This window comes from Hevea brasiliensis, chromosome 1 (genome assembly GCF_030052815.1).
Source record: "Hevea brasiliensis isolate MT/VB/25A 57/8 chromosome 1, ASM3005281v1, whole genome shotgun sequence".
Taxonomy (NCBI): Eukaryota; Viridiplantae; Streptophyta; class Magnoliopsida; order Malpighiales; family Euphorbiaceae; genus Hevea; species Hevea brasiliensis.
The window spans coordinates 1,277,051-1,294,196 of record NC_079493.1 but is presented as its reverse complement, the minus strand read 5'-3'; the positions used below and the strand labels follow the sequence as shown (position 1 = coordinate 1,294,196).

General features: G+C 28.3%; 2 protein-coding genes and 1 non-coding gene across 3 annotated transcripts; 1 reads left to right on the top strand and 2 right to left on the bottom strand.

The window, feature by feature from the left end:
- Positions 1-1,534: 1,534 nt before the first annotated feature.
- Positions 1,535-2,502, bottom strand: LOC110664690 (putative phytosulfokines 6). The gene is made up of 3 exons (XM_021824451.2): positions 2,084-2,502; positions 1,910-1,983; positions 1,535-1,837 (listed from the first exon to the last, which is right to left on the bottom strand). Exons 1-3 carry the CDS (start codon positions 2,178-2,180, stop codon positions 1,730-1,732), a joined length of 279 nt encoding a protein of 92 aa, XP_021680143.2. The 5' UTR covers positions 2,181-2,502; the 3' UTR covers positions 1,535-1,729.
- A 4,246-nt stretch (positions 2,503-6,748) lies between these two features.
- On the top strand, positions 6,749-6,829 carry TRNAL-AAG (transfer RNA leucine (anticodon AAG)). The gene has a single exon. It is a non-coding gene; the product is annotated as a tRNA-Leu (tRNA).
- Positions 6,830-14,169: 7,340 nt separating this feature from the next.
- On the bottom strand, positions 14,170-15,952 carry LOC110652687 (arogenate dehydratase 3-like). The gene has a single exon (XM_021808303.2). The coding sequence runs from the start codon at positions 15,714-15,716 to the stop codon at positions 14,427-14,429; it is 1,290 nt and encodes a 429-aa protein (XP_021663995.2). The 5' UTR covers positions 15,717-15,952; the 3' UTR covers positions 14,170-14,426.
- Between the last annotated feature and the right edge of the window lie 1,194 nt (positions 15,953-17,146).

Sequence of the window (17,146 nt, the reverse complement as noted above, 5' to 3'; positions counted from 1 at the left end):
AATAATTAACTAAATATAATAAATTTTTTAGTCATATAGATAAAATTTCAAATATTATATTTTAAATAAATAAATTTAAATTTTTTATAGAATTATTATTTTTAAATATAGATTATTAATAAATAATTTATATAAATTATTAATTAAAATATATAAAACTAAATGAGTTTAAATAATAATAATTGAGTGTGAGACGGGTGTGAGTAGTTAATTTAAAATAGATTTTAATCATCTTTAGAAGGGTTTAAGTTTTGTGATTATTAATCAAATTTGAATTTAAATAATATAATTTTTGAGAGTATTTTATCTATTGTAGTCTCTAAACAATACAAATTAGACAATTAATCACTAGATTAACTCCACAAATCATCATTGTTTTAAGGTCAATCTAATTCAACAAATGCGGTTAATTATTAAATTTTTATTTTTTAATTACTAATTATTGATTATTGAGTTTTAAAATTTTTTATTTAAATTAATAAGTTTTAGCTCAGTTATAATAGAGTTGTCTCGAGAGCTATGAAATCTCAAATTCGAATCTCAATCAATTAAGTCATTTATTTATATATATATATATATATAAATATTGAAAAAAAATTTAAAGTCGCTTCTAACCACTTAATCAAACAGGCACTTAGTATCTAATGCCAAATAGAAACATTCTCCTCCTACATCCTTTTGGATTGCATCAATAATTGATCTTAAAAGCAGATCTGCTAATTTCTAACAGTATCCCAAGTTTGATCATGTTGAGCAATTCCATACTAGTAAATTTAAAACTCACATCATTGGCACACCAAGGAAATCTGTCTATGAGGCATGGACACTTGTTGATAGGTCCTGGACTAGGAAACCAACAGAAGATGATAAGTAATAAGTGGGTCTAATGGAACTGTATTTGCTGAACTAGGCACATAATTATTGGCCACTTTGCTTTGAGAATATGAGATTATCTCCCTTCTATGTAGTGATAATTGACAATAGGATAACTGGCGGCCACATGAGGCATCAATGGTCCAATCACTAATTTGATTTCTATGATTGAAAAGAAGAATTTTGCTGGAGAGAGAGGATTGCTCTTGGGTTTTTGAGTCATGCAGATTCTGATGATGGCTTATGAATTTTCATTATCATACTAATTTCTTTAGCCAAGAGTTACATCTTGTCTGGCTTTTGTCACCAATAACTGAGTTTTAACAGAGGACTTATCCATTAATTGCCTTTCTAATGTCTATTCCCCAATTCACAAGCCAAGAGTTTAAAAGTTTCTGCACTACCCTTCTCGTATAAGTTGGAACTTCTGTATTCTGGCAATATGGCTTCAGAACTTCCCCTACTGAACCTGTAATTCCATCCCTCTCCCTTCCTCACTTTCCTCTCTCTCTTTCTGTATTGTGAAATATAAGGTTCCATATATTCCCTTAGCACCAGAAATCACAGTTCATAGAGACATAACAAAAGCCAATGATTTTCAGTAGTACTAAAGTTATCCTAATTGGGAGTTCTTGAGTTCGAGTTGCATCAGAGTCAAATGAAACAAAAAGAAAAATAATTACATTATGAAGAGAAAATAAGGAACCTTGAAAACCAAATCTAGTGGCTTTCAAACATGATGCTGTCATTTAGAGAAGAAGCTGATAAATTTAACCTGGATTCTATAGAATCTAGGCCTGAGCTGGAAATTAAATAGAAAACATGAAACTTCAAATCTCTCTGAATTTGTAAGTCGTCAAGGCTTGTGGTGCTGGGTGTAGATGTAGTCCAAATGAGCCTCTGAGACTAATCTTCTCTTGAAACATTCTTCATCACCAGTTTCACAGACCTCAGAACCCATTAGCTGCAAGAGAAAAAAATATATTGCTCATTCTTTTTAGATTCACAAGGACAAAAAGGGAAAGCATACACTAACCAATTCACTACTGCTGTCCACTTCCACAATAGAGTCCTGGCTGGTCATTGCATTGAAGTTTACCTGCTCTTGCTCTGCAAAAGATGCGAACTTCATCAGTTTCTGCTTTCTGAAAACAAGCTAGTCATTAACGAAGAAGGGAAAGATAGAAGAAGGGGAAGCAATATAATATACCTTGTTTACTTATCATGGGATGTGCTGACAATTTTGAAGAATAAAAAAGGAAAAGAAGGACGAGGAGAAGAACAGTGTGGGAAAGATGTTGCTTCATGGTTCACACGGGGGAGAGAGTGTGTCAGTGTGTGTGTGTTGAAAGAGTTGGAGTTGGGAGTTGGGTGGAGGAAGAGGGTGATATCTGCTGCATATAAATGCATGCAAAGAAAGCACCTATAGCTACTGTACAAGTGAGATGAAGGCCCTCTGACAAGGCTGTTGCATTAACTAGAATTCCAAATGCAATGCACGGCACTGCAATGCATGATTGTGTGATAGTAACAGAAGCAGGGCAGTATCCACTAATTGGATTTGATGAGAGGAAGAGGAGGCTTTGACTGGTCACTCTGTCTGACATATAGTGGTCTCGGGCTCGGCAGTGGTTGACACTGTCAAGCACAAGCCAAAATTTTTGGAATTGCTATTTGCTAACAGCTGTTGCCCACCATCACTTGTTTCACTTTACTTGAGATCTTATAATATTGAAAACTATTAATGAATGGTTGATATATTCTTTATGCACTTAAAGGATGTTTGTTTTGAAAATGGTAGAGTGCCATTACCTGTTAGAGAATGTCAATGCTCGTTTGTCCAATTACAATGGGTGATCTTTCAAATTTTAAAATGAAATTGTAGATTATGCTTCTCTTTTTGAAGAAATGAATCTTCAACTTCATGCTATAAGATTAAAAAAACCTTCACCAAAGATAGCCATTTGGTGCGTTTGAATTCCTTGAAGGTTTATCTTTCTTGTACAATCTAACTCCCTAGGGAATGGAATTGGAACATTTGTTTGTTGAACGTTTATGTCTGCTCTCAGACGAATCCAAATACAAAATATGATGCATCATCGTTGTCGTCAACTCATTGAAAGGAGGAAAGGAAAGGAAAATGATGTATAACAATGGAGGAATTCGTCACATTTCAAAAAAAATTTTGTTTCCTCCTTTGTTGGGTTCCTATCAAGCAAACAAAACACCTTCAGGAGAAAATATCTGACAATGTCCTCCTTTGTTTGCTTCCTATCAACCAAACGAAACCCTTTCACGAGATTCATTGAGACTTGCAAGATAACGTGCATTTCATGTTCTTGCATTAGTTTTGGCTGTTTGCTCAGCGACCACTAGATTTTTCTTTTTATTATCAAGAAGTATTCTTGACCTTCTAGTCTGCTGGGGTCAATCTTTCCTTCATTCTTCTTTGGTACCCTGCAAATTAGATTATTCATATTTGTTTAACTTATGATTGGAAGAATCTGCTTAGATACATAGCGATTCATTACAGCTAAAGTGTTAGTGAATCACTTTTCCATTGCAAAATTTTTAAAAGTTTTATTCCTTTTTTTTTTATGCTTTGTTAGTTAATTTATTTAATTTTTATAATTATATTAAATATAATAAAAGAATACACGCCATATCACACCACGTGTTTAAATTTACGATCATGATCTCAGTGTCCACAGGAGCAGAGATCGTCTACGATCACAGAAGTCTATTTTGGCCCCAAAAAAGTGAGCTCAGACCTAATGGTTTCTTGACTTGCATATCTCAATAACGACGGCCCATGCAAACTCTACAAATTCCTCCAAGCATTTTAAGTTCTTCTATGAGTATATACTAAATGTGCCGCATGCATGCACCAAGTCATTTTAAGTTGACTGAAAGCATTAAATAGCCGATTGAGCACATTAAATATCAAAAAACTTGAAGAAATCCTATTCAGATAATGCATTGGCATGCTTACTAGAGCAAGACATTGATCTTTCTATAACAAGTAAATGTCACTGACACCCTAAAAGATGAAGGCAACAGCTATCCTTTTGTATGGTGGCCAACCAAACTTCTATTCACTACATGTATGAATCCAATGATATATCCACTTACCTACTTAATTACTCTAGCAGGACACCTAGCAACTCTCCATTAGACACACGGTATATAAATCTTTGTGGGTACCAATCATATAACATTCTTAAATTCTTAACTCTCAGCATGTACTCTCTCATTTATTTACTCTAAATTGTCACTAACTTAAGAGTATTGAAGTGTCAACTCCACTTAATCCTTTGGCCATTTCTTGTCTTGCATCTCACTTTTTACTCACTCATAATGACTCCTTTAGTCTATAAAGTGATTGTCACCAACTTTCAGCGATCGCTCAGCTTCTGCAAATGGTTATACAAGCCCACTTTGTGATCCCAAGCCACATGATACTCATCCAAAAGCTCACCTAATGGCAGGACTATCATGTTTTATTCATTCAATGTCCATGATCGTATTGATTTAATTACTCATTAAACCTATCATTTTTCACCTTTTATATTTTATCATTTAGGTTTCCATGGGTTTTTTTTTTTTTTTTTTCATTTGGTTATAGGCTTCTAATCAATAACACTTAACACTGTTTTGTCTTTATGGACTAAGGCCCATTTCAGATTTTATTACTGTATTTTTTAGCTCTAAGGAAGCGAATTAGTGGCCTGGTCTGGGCCTCATCCTCTTTATGCTAAAATTAATTTTAAACTATGCTTTAGCAAATTCAGCAATTCTAGTAGCCATGCATGAATTCTACACGAAGCAGTCATCAAGTTCAAATGGTGAAAGTTGAAGATAGATAGATAGAAAGCAAGCAAGAACATGAATTTATATGGTTGTTGAGGAAGTTAACTTAGCTCTTCTCAGCCATTGAAGAGGAAATGCAAAAGCTTTTCTATGATTCCCTTTTCTTTTGCTTTATAGAATTGTCTGAATCACTTAATGCTATAAGGAATACCTCCTAAGTCCACACTCCAATTCTGTGATGCTACTTCTATGAAATAATGACAATTGTTTTAAAGTTATTATAATTAATATATGTGAAAATTAATTTTAAATTAATTTTTAATATCTCTAATTAATTAATATATTTAATAATATATTTTTCTCAGTGATAATTCTAAACATATTGAAATTTTATTTTACTACCAACCATTTGGAATATATAGAAAAGGAAAATATCAAGAAACAAAATTGAGAGAATAAAAATTAATAATTGAATTTAATAATTGCTTATTGTAATCCATGGGGCAATCCCTATATATTTAATTAAAACAAGACAAATGATTTTGTGCATATATAAATTAAATGTCTAAACTTAATAGATATCTAACTTTATCATCTTTTATTGAGAGTTCCTCAATGAAGGCCTAGTCCCATCGTCAAACGTGCACTAATAACAACCATTAATAAGAACATATTTAAGAATTAAGATTATGGTTATATATATATATATATAATTAGAAAATTTGTTTAATTATTTTTAATTTTTATAATTGAAATTTATAAATTTAACTTAAAAATAAATTTTAATAACTTATAATTGATATATGTTACGATTCATGAGAATTTCTTATAAATATAAACTGATAAAACAGAAAATAAATGAGTCGAGATCAAGAGTTAGTATAAGAATAAATGTAAAATATTGATTAAAAGAAAATGACATACATGACTATGGGGTTTAAAGTCTTTATATAGAATTTGGATAAAATTTTATTGGGATTTAATTGAGAAAAATTTAATTAAAGTGAAATTCAAAATCTCAGATAAAATTAATTAAGATAATTATTATTCGATTGATCAAATTATATATTTAGATAATTTAGTTGGTATTTTACTAATATATTTAAAATAATATTTATTAGCAACCATTTAAATAACAATATCAAATCAGTCCTTAAGTTAGGTATATCATAGCATCCCACTTTTAGGCATTAGAGTTGTCAAATCCAGCAAGATTTGACAATATTTTAATTAATGCATTAGAATTAGTGGATGAGGTCCCCAATTTGCCTTTCTTTTTTTTTGTCATTAAACTGTTTAATGCATTAGAATTACTTCCTTTAATTAGTGTCTGTATTAACACCATATATTATGTGAGATATTTGAGCTCCAAACTTTTCTGTTCTTGATTGGGTAGAATTTGGTTGATTGGAGAGCTTGTTGGCTAGTAGAGATAATGCAAGACTAATATAGTTCCTAAAAGATTATTATTTTTCTTTAATTTGATTAATACATATAAGGTATACCACCATATATTATCAACAGAAAAAATAATTATTATTTTAGTTTAGTGAAAAAATTAGCATTAGGATTCAATTTTCATAGATGATAAATCTCACCCTTTTAAATACTAAAGAAAATTAAAAGAAAATCAATAAGAGTTATTATCACTACAATAAATTTTAGAATTAGTAAAAAAAAATTTGCAATAATATTAATTTTTCCATTATAAAGTTAATATAGAGCAGTAATATGAATAATTACCGTTAATAGTACATAAAAAAGATATAGCAGTAATAATTATTACCATTATTAATTTTTTTAGCAATTATAAAATATTTACCGTCAAAATTTTTTAGCAGAAATTTATATATTGCTGTTAAAAGTATAAAATTTATTGTCCTAAATTTATGTTAAATTTAAATCAAAATTAAAAATTTTAAAATAATATTTCGCACTATAGTTCAAATAATAATAAAATAAATAATATATAAAACTCATTTGTTAACCTGAAAAATAATATAATTAATTATTAGTAAATGTTTGTTAACTTTAACATAAAAAAACTGGGAAAATAAGCATAGATGTTGAGATGGCCGAGTTGGTCTAAGGCGCCAGATTAAGGTTCTGGTCCGAAAGGGCGTGGGTTCAAATCCCACTCTCAACAGAATACCTTTATTTTTTTTTTTTTATAAATATTTAGATTTTTTTTCCTTTAATTAAAGGGAAAAATATAAGTAAAATTCATCTAAAGGAGAAAAAACCCTCCAAAGTGTGATTCCTATGCTGAGATATTTTGCAGTCAAACTGAGAAAAAAAGGTTCCTAAATAATTAGAGCATGGAAATTAATTAAAGTTTTTGCTATCTAATATTACTATTAACTACTAAGATAATAATCATCAGTCAAAAATAGCATAAATATTTACGTATAAATATGTGTATTTATTATATATATATTTTTTAATTAATTTTATATAAATATTTAATATAATAATTATTATATTTATTTTCATATAAAGTCGAGTTTATATTAAATATATCATTTAAAATTTTTATTTTTTATATTATAAAATGGATATTCAACTAAATTAATAAGCTTTTCTTCAGTGGTATTGAAGTCATTTTCAAAACACGTTAGTATAAAAAAAAAAAATCTAATGATGTGTATAAATAGTAAATTAGTGATATTATAAATAAAATATTGAATTAAAAAAAAAAAGGAAATGAGCATCATTAACTGAAATTCAAATGACACTGAAAATGAAATTCTAATTACAAATATATTCACTTGATTTTGAAAGGTGGTTAAGAAAAATCTTCAACCAAACTTGATTTAGACATTACAATTTGACAATTAATTTTAGGTAAGGCATTCTCACCCATAAGTACTTCTTAATAAAGATTATTCATTTTTATTTATGGTTTAACAATTTGATACAGTGATTAAGAAAACAATTAAATCACTTAAACTATAATAAAATTCTCTATAATTTCTTTAAATTATTCATTAATTAAAGCTTAGCTCATCTCCAAATATCAAATTGTAGGTGAAAGGCTTTTGTGTGGTCAAGACAATTACAATAGTGACTTTGAATGGAATTTAAGAATCTTTCAAGTTCATTGCCCTTTTTGTATGGCATGTTTTTCTTGTATAGTATTCCCCTTTTTCATTTTTATTTACCTTTTAAAATTTTTGCAAGATGAATATTATAATAAAATCTTAAATCTAATACCCCTTGATTCTAAAATTATAATTTTAACTAATTAAAAAGGATTAATTAAAAAAATTAATTTTAAAACATTGGAAATTAACTTAATATTTTAAGTAGAAACTAATTTGAAATTGAAATATTCGATTTATGATCAACCTGTTTGTAAGTAAATTAAAAATGGAGTATCACTTTTATTTTTAATTTTTAAAATCAATTTAAAATAAAAAAATTCATTTTAAATTTTGAAACAGAATAAATTTGTCACTCTACCCTCCACATGGTCTATTAACTTGAAATGGATTTATTTTAATTATTTATAGAGATTTATATTATAACAATGAAATTAATTATAATAACTTAATTATATGATATACCATGTCATTTCATGTGCATACAATTGTAAATTAAAGAAAAGGAAATTCTTTTATTTTTTAAATAAAAAAATAAATCACACATGTTTTATAGTAATATGAAATCATTATTGTGTTTGATACCCAAAATTAATAAAAACTCCTCCATTTATATTTTTTCTTGTATTTTAATTTTTTTTCTTAGATCTGAACTATATTTTATGAGATCTATAATAATAATAATAAAATCAAATTAATAGAATTAAAAAAATTAAATCCATCTATTAAAATCTGAATTTAAAGATTATTAAAATATTATATTTATTCTTTTTATCATAATGAAATATTTTTATCAATAGAAATATACAAAAAATCTTAAAATTTCATTTCATTTCATTAGATCCATTTGAAAAGAATTTATGGATTTACTTCTCTTGAAAATAATTACCTCTTTAAATATATTAAATAGAAAAAAATTAATGTAAGAATTTATAAATAATTATATTTTTTTAATAATATCTAAAATGATATTTTTAAAAAAATATTTTAATTCATCTTTTAAATTTAAGGCTTATACTAAAAAAGTAAAACTTTTTGAAAAATATAAAAAAAAAATATTTAATTTATATTATTAAATTAACTTTTCAAGAGAAGTAACCTACTTAGAGGCACTTAGTAAATTACACTTTTTTCAATTAAGTGTAAAATAATTTATCAATTTATTTTTTATTTATTTATTACCCTTTAAATTATATTATGATTATTATTGCATTTTGTAACTTAAAGAATAAATTTACTTCTTGCAAATTTCATTTACATATTAAGACTTCATTTATTTTGAAAAAAATAATTTCTACATGAAAAATGTTTTTTTATAAAAAATATTTTTTATTTTTCATGAAAATATTTTTTATTATTTGATTATAATATTAAATTAATATTATATATTTATTTCATATATATATATATTTATATTTTAATAAAATTATTAAATTTTAAAAAATAAAAAATAACTTTCTCTATTAAAAAAATAAATTTTTTTTCTTGATCAAGAAAATATTTTCTATTAACTTATTTTTTAAAATGTCATAAAAACTAAAAAATATAAAAAAATATATTTTTCATGAAACAATTAAAATTTAAATACATTTATATTATACTTCTCAAATATAAAATTTCTGAAAATGTAATTGCTAGAAAATTTATTTTTCAGAGTAGAATATGTTGAACCAATTCGATCTAAACAACACTAAAATATTTAGACACTTTAATAACTTGTTCTGTCCAGATTATTTTAGATATTCCTAAATAATTTTTAAATCCTTATGCTATAATTAAGAAATAAATAATGAAAGCAACATATTTATTGGTTAATTGGTCAGGAATTGCCCACGATGTGCGTCAGCGATTAGCTAAGGAATTGCGTCACTAATAATAATAAGTAAAGAGAGTGATGTAGGCGCAGACATCACCCACTAAAACATCTTCACCTACCCCAACTCCCTTCTCTTACTCTCCTTATCTCTTCCCCTTACCAAACCCCTTTAATGTCATCACTAATAATCTTTTATTTTGTTTTCTTAATCACCATTAGTGTCATCAATGCATCACTCTTTCTTTCTTTTTTTATAAATATTATTATTATGATAAGGTTTTGCATTGTTAATTAATCCAAGAACATTGTTATAATTGTATTATGTAAATGAATTTTTGTCCATTTTCTTGTTGGGTATTTTGTTTAGATTAGTTATGGATGAGTGGATTTTAGATAAAAATAAATTAGTCAATTCAAAAGAAATATAATATATAGCACTAAAAATAAAATAGAAATAATTAATTATTTCACTTAGCAATTTACTTTAAAATTCAACAAAATATATTTCGAGTTAATATAATTATAATTATATGATTCAGTAATTTTTTAAAAATTATTTTTTGATAAAATGAAAGAGAGTCAATTAAAATGGTTTGATCATGTCCAACGTAAAGTATCAAATGCTTCACTACATAAGTGTAATGAGTTATTAGGTAAAAGAATGAGAAGGAAAAGGGAAGACTTTAAATGAAGTAGAGAGAAATGATATCAAAGGATTTATAAGTTTTAGATATCGATGCAAACTTAATATTTAACAGAGTTAAATAATGAAAAATGGTATATATAATATAATTAATTTTAATTAATTTGAAATTAAGACTTAATTGTTGTTATGAATCATTAAATTAAATCAAATCAATTACAATTAAAATTAAGGAGTACTCTTCAAATCTCAAGTCTCTAACTCATGGAAACAAAGTGACAACATTTTCAATTTTGCTTCTGTATCTTATTAGGCAAATTTAATTTTGTTCATTTTAATTTTTTTTTTATCTAAATTAACTTAGAAGTTTCAATTTAAACTTAATTTAGTAAAAAAAAATTTTTAAATTTATGGGTTAAATTTTTTAATTTTTAATTTAAATTAAAAATAAGAAATTCAATTTTTTTTAATTAATTAAGAAATTTAATTTCTGAATTCTATTGATTTTTTTTGTTAAATTGATCTTAAATTTAAATTTTAGATTAATTTTAACCAAAATTATAAATTTAATAAATTAAACTTTTCTAATAAATACGGCGATAAAATTAAGCTTTAACCCAAAACAAAAACTACAATCAAATTCCATTTTTGGCTTGAAATTGGACGGTGTCCATGTTTAATGTGAAGTATTGGAATTCTATACCTATATAGCAAATTGCTTGATTGTGAAATTCAACCTTATTGAGTAGGATCCAAAAAAAGTGACAAAAATAAAATGGGAAATTGAAATGCCACATTTCAAGCTTAGAACTTTCCCGAATGGTTGGTGAGCAATGGTAATGAGCAGCTTTCAAACAAGCTGCACGCTTGCAAATCCATTTCTTTAAAGGATTCAAAATACCCTTCTGTGTTTCTTGTTTATGGTTTTATTAAATTTATATTCTTCAACTCAATTAAAAGTAAATAATTTAATTAATAAATTTTAATTTAATAATATTACAATTGTATTTGAAACTATGAGAGTTTAAATCCCAATCAAAACTATGTTTAAAAAAATCCCCTCTTTTTTTTTAATTTTTAAAATCAAATTTGTAAATTCTTCCTTCCAATCCCATCTTATAAGGTTTTAAAATTAAATTAATATTTGTTTAAAGGTTAAAACTGTTTTTTAAAATAAATATTGTTAAAAATTTTAATTTTATTATTTTAATTACTAAAATTTATTAAATTTAATTTAAATTTTTTTTACAATGAAAAAAATGAAATATAAGCTTAGAGCAAAAGGGACTAAGGCTTTGTCTGTAATTGAATTTATGGATAAAAAAGTGCTTTTAAAAAGAATATTATTTTAAATATTGATAAAAAAAATTAATTTAAATATTATTTTAAAATTCTTACTATGATAATATATCAAATTTAATTTTTAATTAATTTTAATTTATCTTCTTAATTATAATCTTAACAATAATATTAAATAAATTATAAAATTTTCAACCTTTTATTTAATATATTTAAAAAATAATTTTCTCCATAATAATTTTAATGTGAAACAAACTTTTACATTATTTCTGATTAATAATTCATAATTCAGTAAAATAATCTAATAATGAGGCCATTAAATGAATTGTACTTTTAATTAAATATCAAGTGACCAATAAAAAAGATATTAGGGACATGTCATCAATCCAAAGTCAAGAAAATCATAAAAGTCTTGAAATAAGGAAAGGTCCCTCAACTCTATGGAATTTAAGCTATTATATAAATTAATTTCATTAGGTTACCAATATTAATATTTTGATTTTAAAAATTCATAATTTTGTTAATTTCAATAAACTAAGATAAAATAATATAAATTATTTTTATTTTAAATGAAATTTAATTATATAATATTAGATTCATTTTTAAAATTATAAAATTTTAAATTTAAGTTTCAATGAGAATCATTTATATACATAGAAAAAGAATAGAGATAGGAACAACAACTATTAAGTTTGAAGGTTACATACAACCAATATTCAAATTAAGTCTTCAAAGTGAATTTCCTCACATTTAATAGCAATGTATATATTAGGTAGGTCCAAAAATGATCTAACTTTCAATATATATATATATATATATATATATATATATATATATATATATATTTAACTAAGTTTACTTGCCATTATTATTTATATATTTCATTCTATTGTTAAGTAGAGTGTGTGCTTCTCCTCCCATCACATGTCTCCACCTGACCAGCCTCTCACACTTAATTTCTCTGTTAAATTATTGAAAAATTATTAAATATTTCTTTCTTTCTTTTTAATTATTTTTCTCTTATCATTTTATAATACAGGAAAAAAAATTATATATATAGAAGTCATACCTAATAATTTTCCCTCTCTTCCTTTATTTATTATAAAAGAAATACAGACCTCAAAAGAGGCTTTGAAAGTCTTTAAAAAATTTATGAATTAAAAATTTATGAATTCTTTGATTTCAACTGATTGGATTAATTTAATTAAAAATTAGATTGAAATTTACTAAAATGAAGTTGATTAGAATTGATCAGTTTGATTCTCATTAGAATTAAATTTTTATTTTAAAAAAATTGAAATCAAATTAAAATTTAAATTATCAATTTCGATTAAGACTTTCAAACAAGATTTTTTTTTTTAATGAAGAGATATAATAATTATAAAAAGAAGAAAAGAAAGGAGAAATTTGAAATGTAGACCAGTAGATTACTGGTGAAAGGGTGAGTATGACAACTACCTAGCTTAGCTAGCCATCTTCTTTTCCACCACCAACCCAAAATTTGGCACTAGTTCCGCAGGAGCATCATTAACTTAATTAGATTTCACAGCTCAAACTCATGGATAATAATTATTTTAAATTTAAAGAAAAAAAATTAAATCTACCCAATTTAATTAATAAGATTCATTTAACGCTCTTATTAGATTGAGAATTCGAGTCTTATTAACTATTTTTTTTAATAAATGATGTATAAACTCTACAATAAATTCTCACATAAAAAATATCTTGTTAAAATTATATAAAAAATATATATTTTTTTTAATAATAAAAGCTCTAACAATAATGTTAAAGGGACTCTTAATTGCTAGAGTGTGTGCAACTTAATTGGTTAGAAGAACGTTTAGCATGTGGAAAGGAAACCAAGCAAATCCTCAATATTAGCTAACTAGTTTAAACATTATGGCCCGAATAGAACAGAATGTTAAGAAAATTACAACCGAAAATGACTTAGGTGCACATGTAGAAAATTATGAAATGACACCAATTAGTAATTGAACCCATCAATAAACATGCATTGAAAAGTAAGCAAAAACAAAAATAAGAAGTTTCATTGACTGTTTATATATAGTCCTGTTCGGTAATAATTTTTAAAGTAATTTTTAATATTTTGATCACATTTAAAATATTATTTTTTTTTATTTATACTGTTTAATGATATGATATTTATATTAATTTTTAGAGATTAAGAGAATAACTTATGAAAAATTATCTCTCACAACTTTTAAAGGTTGAGAGAGTATTTTAATTAGAATCAATAAAATTTTATCACTATTTTTATATTTAACGGTTAATCTAAGAGTTATTTTTACGAAACATTTTTATTTTAACAGCTATATAAAATAATTAACCACTGACAACTAATATTTAATTGCTAATAAAATAGTTAATAAATATTAAAATAATTAATAACTACTAAAATAGTTAATATTGTCAAACAAGACTATAATTAGAGTTATTTTTATGATCAGAAGATTTTAAATTTAATTTTAGATTAAAATTAAATTAATAAATAATTAAGAAAAATATGATAAAAAAATTTATGATATATTCTTTTTCATGTCCCTTTTCCTTAGAAGGGTATTCTCAAATTGCATAACAGACAAAGGTGCAAGAAAGAGACTGAGTGATTTCCTCAAAAAAATAAAAATAAAAAGATTGAGTGCCAAATGGTAATTCACATTCTTACACGTTACTCCCACAACTATTTTGAATTTAAATATTTACCCCAACAAATATTCATCCATTTAATTAAAAATTCCAAACATAAAATAATAAAAAAATTCCAAAAAAAAAAAAATCAATTACCCTTTCGTTTTGCAAATAATAACAATTTTAAGGGTTCTATTTTTTTCTTTTTTCTGGAATTTTCTATCGGTGGGTTTTGCTAATCTCCCCGCGATGGGCACCAAGGGGTCATGTCCATGGGATAGCTACCCAAGACCCTCAAGAAAGACGTGAACTCCTGCACCTCCGCCAGCGCGTTCTGTGCCCTAACCTCCGCCATTGAAGCTTCGAAATCCACGTAAAACATGTACTCGAAGTGCTTCGCCGTGCCGACATTCGCGTCGTCCACCAGCCTGATTGGGCGGTTCCTGTGCGGCCGCGACTCAATCTTAGTCAAGTTGATGTTACGGAACGCGAAAGCAGATAGCACCTTGAATAGAACGCTCGTTCCCTTATCGTGTGCGAACACGATGCTCGTCTTGAATGGCCTGTCCGTGCGCGGGATAATTGGCTCACGCGCCAACATCACGAACCTTGTCACGTTGCTTGAGTCGTCCTGGATTCCGTCGGCCAGTATTTGCAGTCCGTACAGCTCTGCGGCGCGTGCGCTGGCTATGGCTGCTGTGTCGCGAAGGTTGTTGGCGGCTATGTATTCTGCAGCTCCAGCCGTGTCGTCTACTGCCTCCCGGGCGGCGTGTAGTCCGAGTTTAGTGAGCGTTAGCTCGCATTGTGCGAGTGCTTGAGGATGAGAGATCACTCGAGTAATGTACTCTTTGCGGACGCCAGGAAGGGCTAAGAGACAGTGGTGGACTGGTAATTGTACTTCACCGACGATGTGGAGGCGATGGCGGAGAAGCAAATCGTAATTTCTGTGAATAGATCCGCCGAGAGAATTCTCAACTGGTAAAACCGCACGATCTGAGATCCAGAGCTCAACCGCCTGAAAAGCCACCTCAAATTGATCGCAAGGAATAGCTTCACAGTTTGGATAAGCTTTCCCCGCGGCAGCCTCCGAATATGCTCCTGGAACTCCCTGATAAGCCACACGGAGCTGAGAGCCATGCATAGGAGCCGGTGACAGATCCGTAATAGTTAACGGCTTCATGGGCTTGTTATTATTAGAGTTGCCATCATCATTAGAATCTTTGTTGAGAGGGATTAAACTAAGTTCCATAGAGGTCTTATGACCGTTGACAGCAGCCACATGGTCAGCGCCGCCGCCGCCGCCACCGGAATCTCCACCGGATTGCTCTTGAGAAACGACTTTGCTGGCTAATATAGCGCAAGAACTTTGCCAGTCAGCTCGGCTGGAGCCAACGCCGTTAGAGAAATGGACAGAATCTGACCGATAGATGCAATGAACATAAAGCTTGTTGGGGGTGACTCGGGCGAGTCGACGCCCAGTCGGGACTAAAGACTTGAGGGGAGACGAAGGGGAGATCGCCTGCATCGTTAAATTGGTTTGCTTTCGTTGCGCTTATTCTAATGATAGAAAGAATACAGAGTTTTTTTTTTTTTTTTTTTTTCAAGCTTGGTGTTCTCTACAGAAGGGAACGTCAAGCTGAGAAGAAAGGGAGGTGTGTGAAGGGGTCTTTATACGTGAAGTGTTCGAGAGGTGGTTCGGTCAATCTCACACCTACCCCCGCGTTGGCGCGTTCTCTCTCTTTCCCAAACTTACAGCTTGTTTGGATACAGGGAAAGTAGGAGTAAGAAAATAAGTTGGGGCAAAGTGGAAAAGCATCTCGCTTGTGAAATTACTTAAATACCCTTCAGTTTTTCAATCCTGTTAATAGTAATTTGTTGCAATCTGTGAGTTTCTTGGTTGCTTTCTTCTTTTCTTCTTCTCTCTGTCTCTATCATCGATCAATCTGGGTCAGGTATATTTTTCTTAATTTGCTTTCCATTACCGTTACCAAGTAATTGCATTATCCCCTTTTTCCATTATCTTCCTTCATCCACTTGATTTAGGATCTCAGAGAGCTTGGTTGTTTATTTATTCTCTGTTTTGTATGAAGTCATAATTTTCAATATTCCAGTGTTCTCATTACTTGTTGATTGTATTTTTTTTCTTGGAATGTTAGTTATTGAATCTCTTTGCGCTCTCTTTGCGCTTGTAAGAAAATGATTATTCTTGGAAACCCTATTTTAAGAGGATTTGTTCTGAATGTTAGTTATTGAATCTCTATGCGCTTATAAGAAAATGATTAGTATTTCATAATCTGCTGGTTGCTTTATGCATATAAAACATTAGTGTCAAAACTGGGTTTAGGTGAAGGATAGCTGGTTGTTTTCATTGATATACAAGTGATAAGATAACTACACCAAGCAATAGCCATTTTTCTTCTTCGATCATCTGGAGTGATTTCTTTCTTTGCCTATCTTAACTGTTTGAGGAGCTTGAAAGATGGAACAGGTCCTCTTACCAGAAATGTTGTTCAGCAATCTAGGGACTACCTTGATATGTTGTCTTGATGTTTATAACCAGTCTTGTTGTTCAGCCTCTGGGAAGATGACAACATGTTGAGGGACTCTGGATTCTGTTGGTTTTGGTTGGAAACAGGATTTGAGATTGTGTCCATTAATGTTTCAGATCTCCCACTTATGCACACCAAGGAATAGGAGAGATTAAATCCTATAGATATGCAGGCTGGTTCTGTTGGGGAGCTAGAAGAGAGAATTGAAGGATGGCTTAGCTGCTTAAGTGGTTAGGAAAGGGTGGGAAATGGCCATTTGCTGCATAGGTCCTTAAATAGCCATTTGGTGGTTCATACCTTTATAATCTACTTGCTGTGATCTTTGAAAAATATGTGCTAAAAACTTGCGTTTCTTAAAATTTCTTTGCCGGATTAAATTTCCTACGTTTCATACTCTGTTTTTGAT

Bases quoted from the DNA above. Each gene is read 5' to 3' on its own strand.
- LOC110652687 (XM_021808303.2), bottom strand. From the start codon at position 15,716: ATGCAGGCGATCTCCCCTTCGTCTCCCCTCAAGTCTTTAGTCCCGACT.
- LOC110664690 (XM_021824451.2), bottom strand. From the start codon at position 2,180: ATGAAGCAACATCTTTCCCACACTGTTCTTCTCCTCGTCCTTCTTTTC. The intron at 1,984-2,083 runs GTATATTATATT...CATCTTTTGCAG, and splicing joins TCCCATGATAAGTAAACAAG to AGCAAGAGCAGGTAAACTTC. The intron at 1,838-1,909 runs GTTAGTGTATGC...TTTCTCTTGCAG, and splicing joins TGGACAGCAGTAGTGAATTG to CTAATGGGTTCTGAGGTCTG.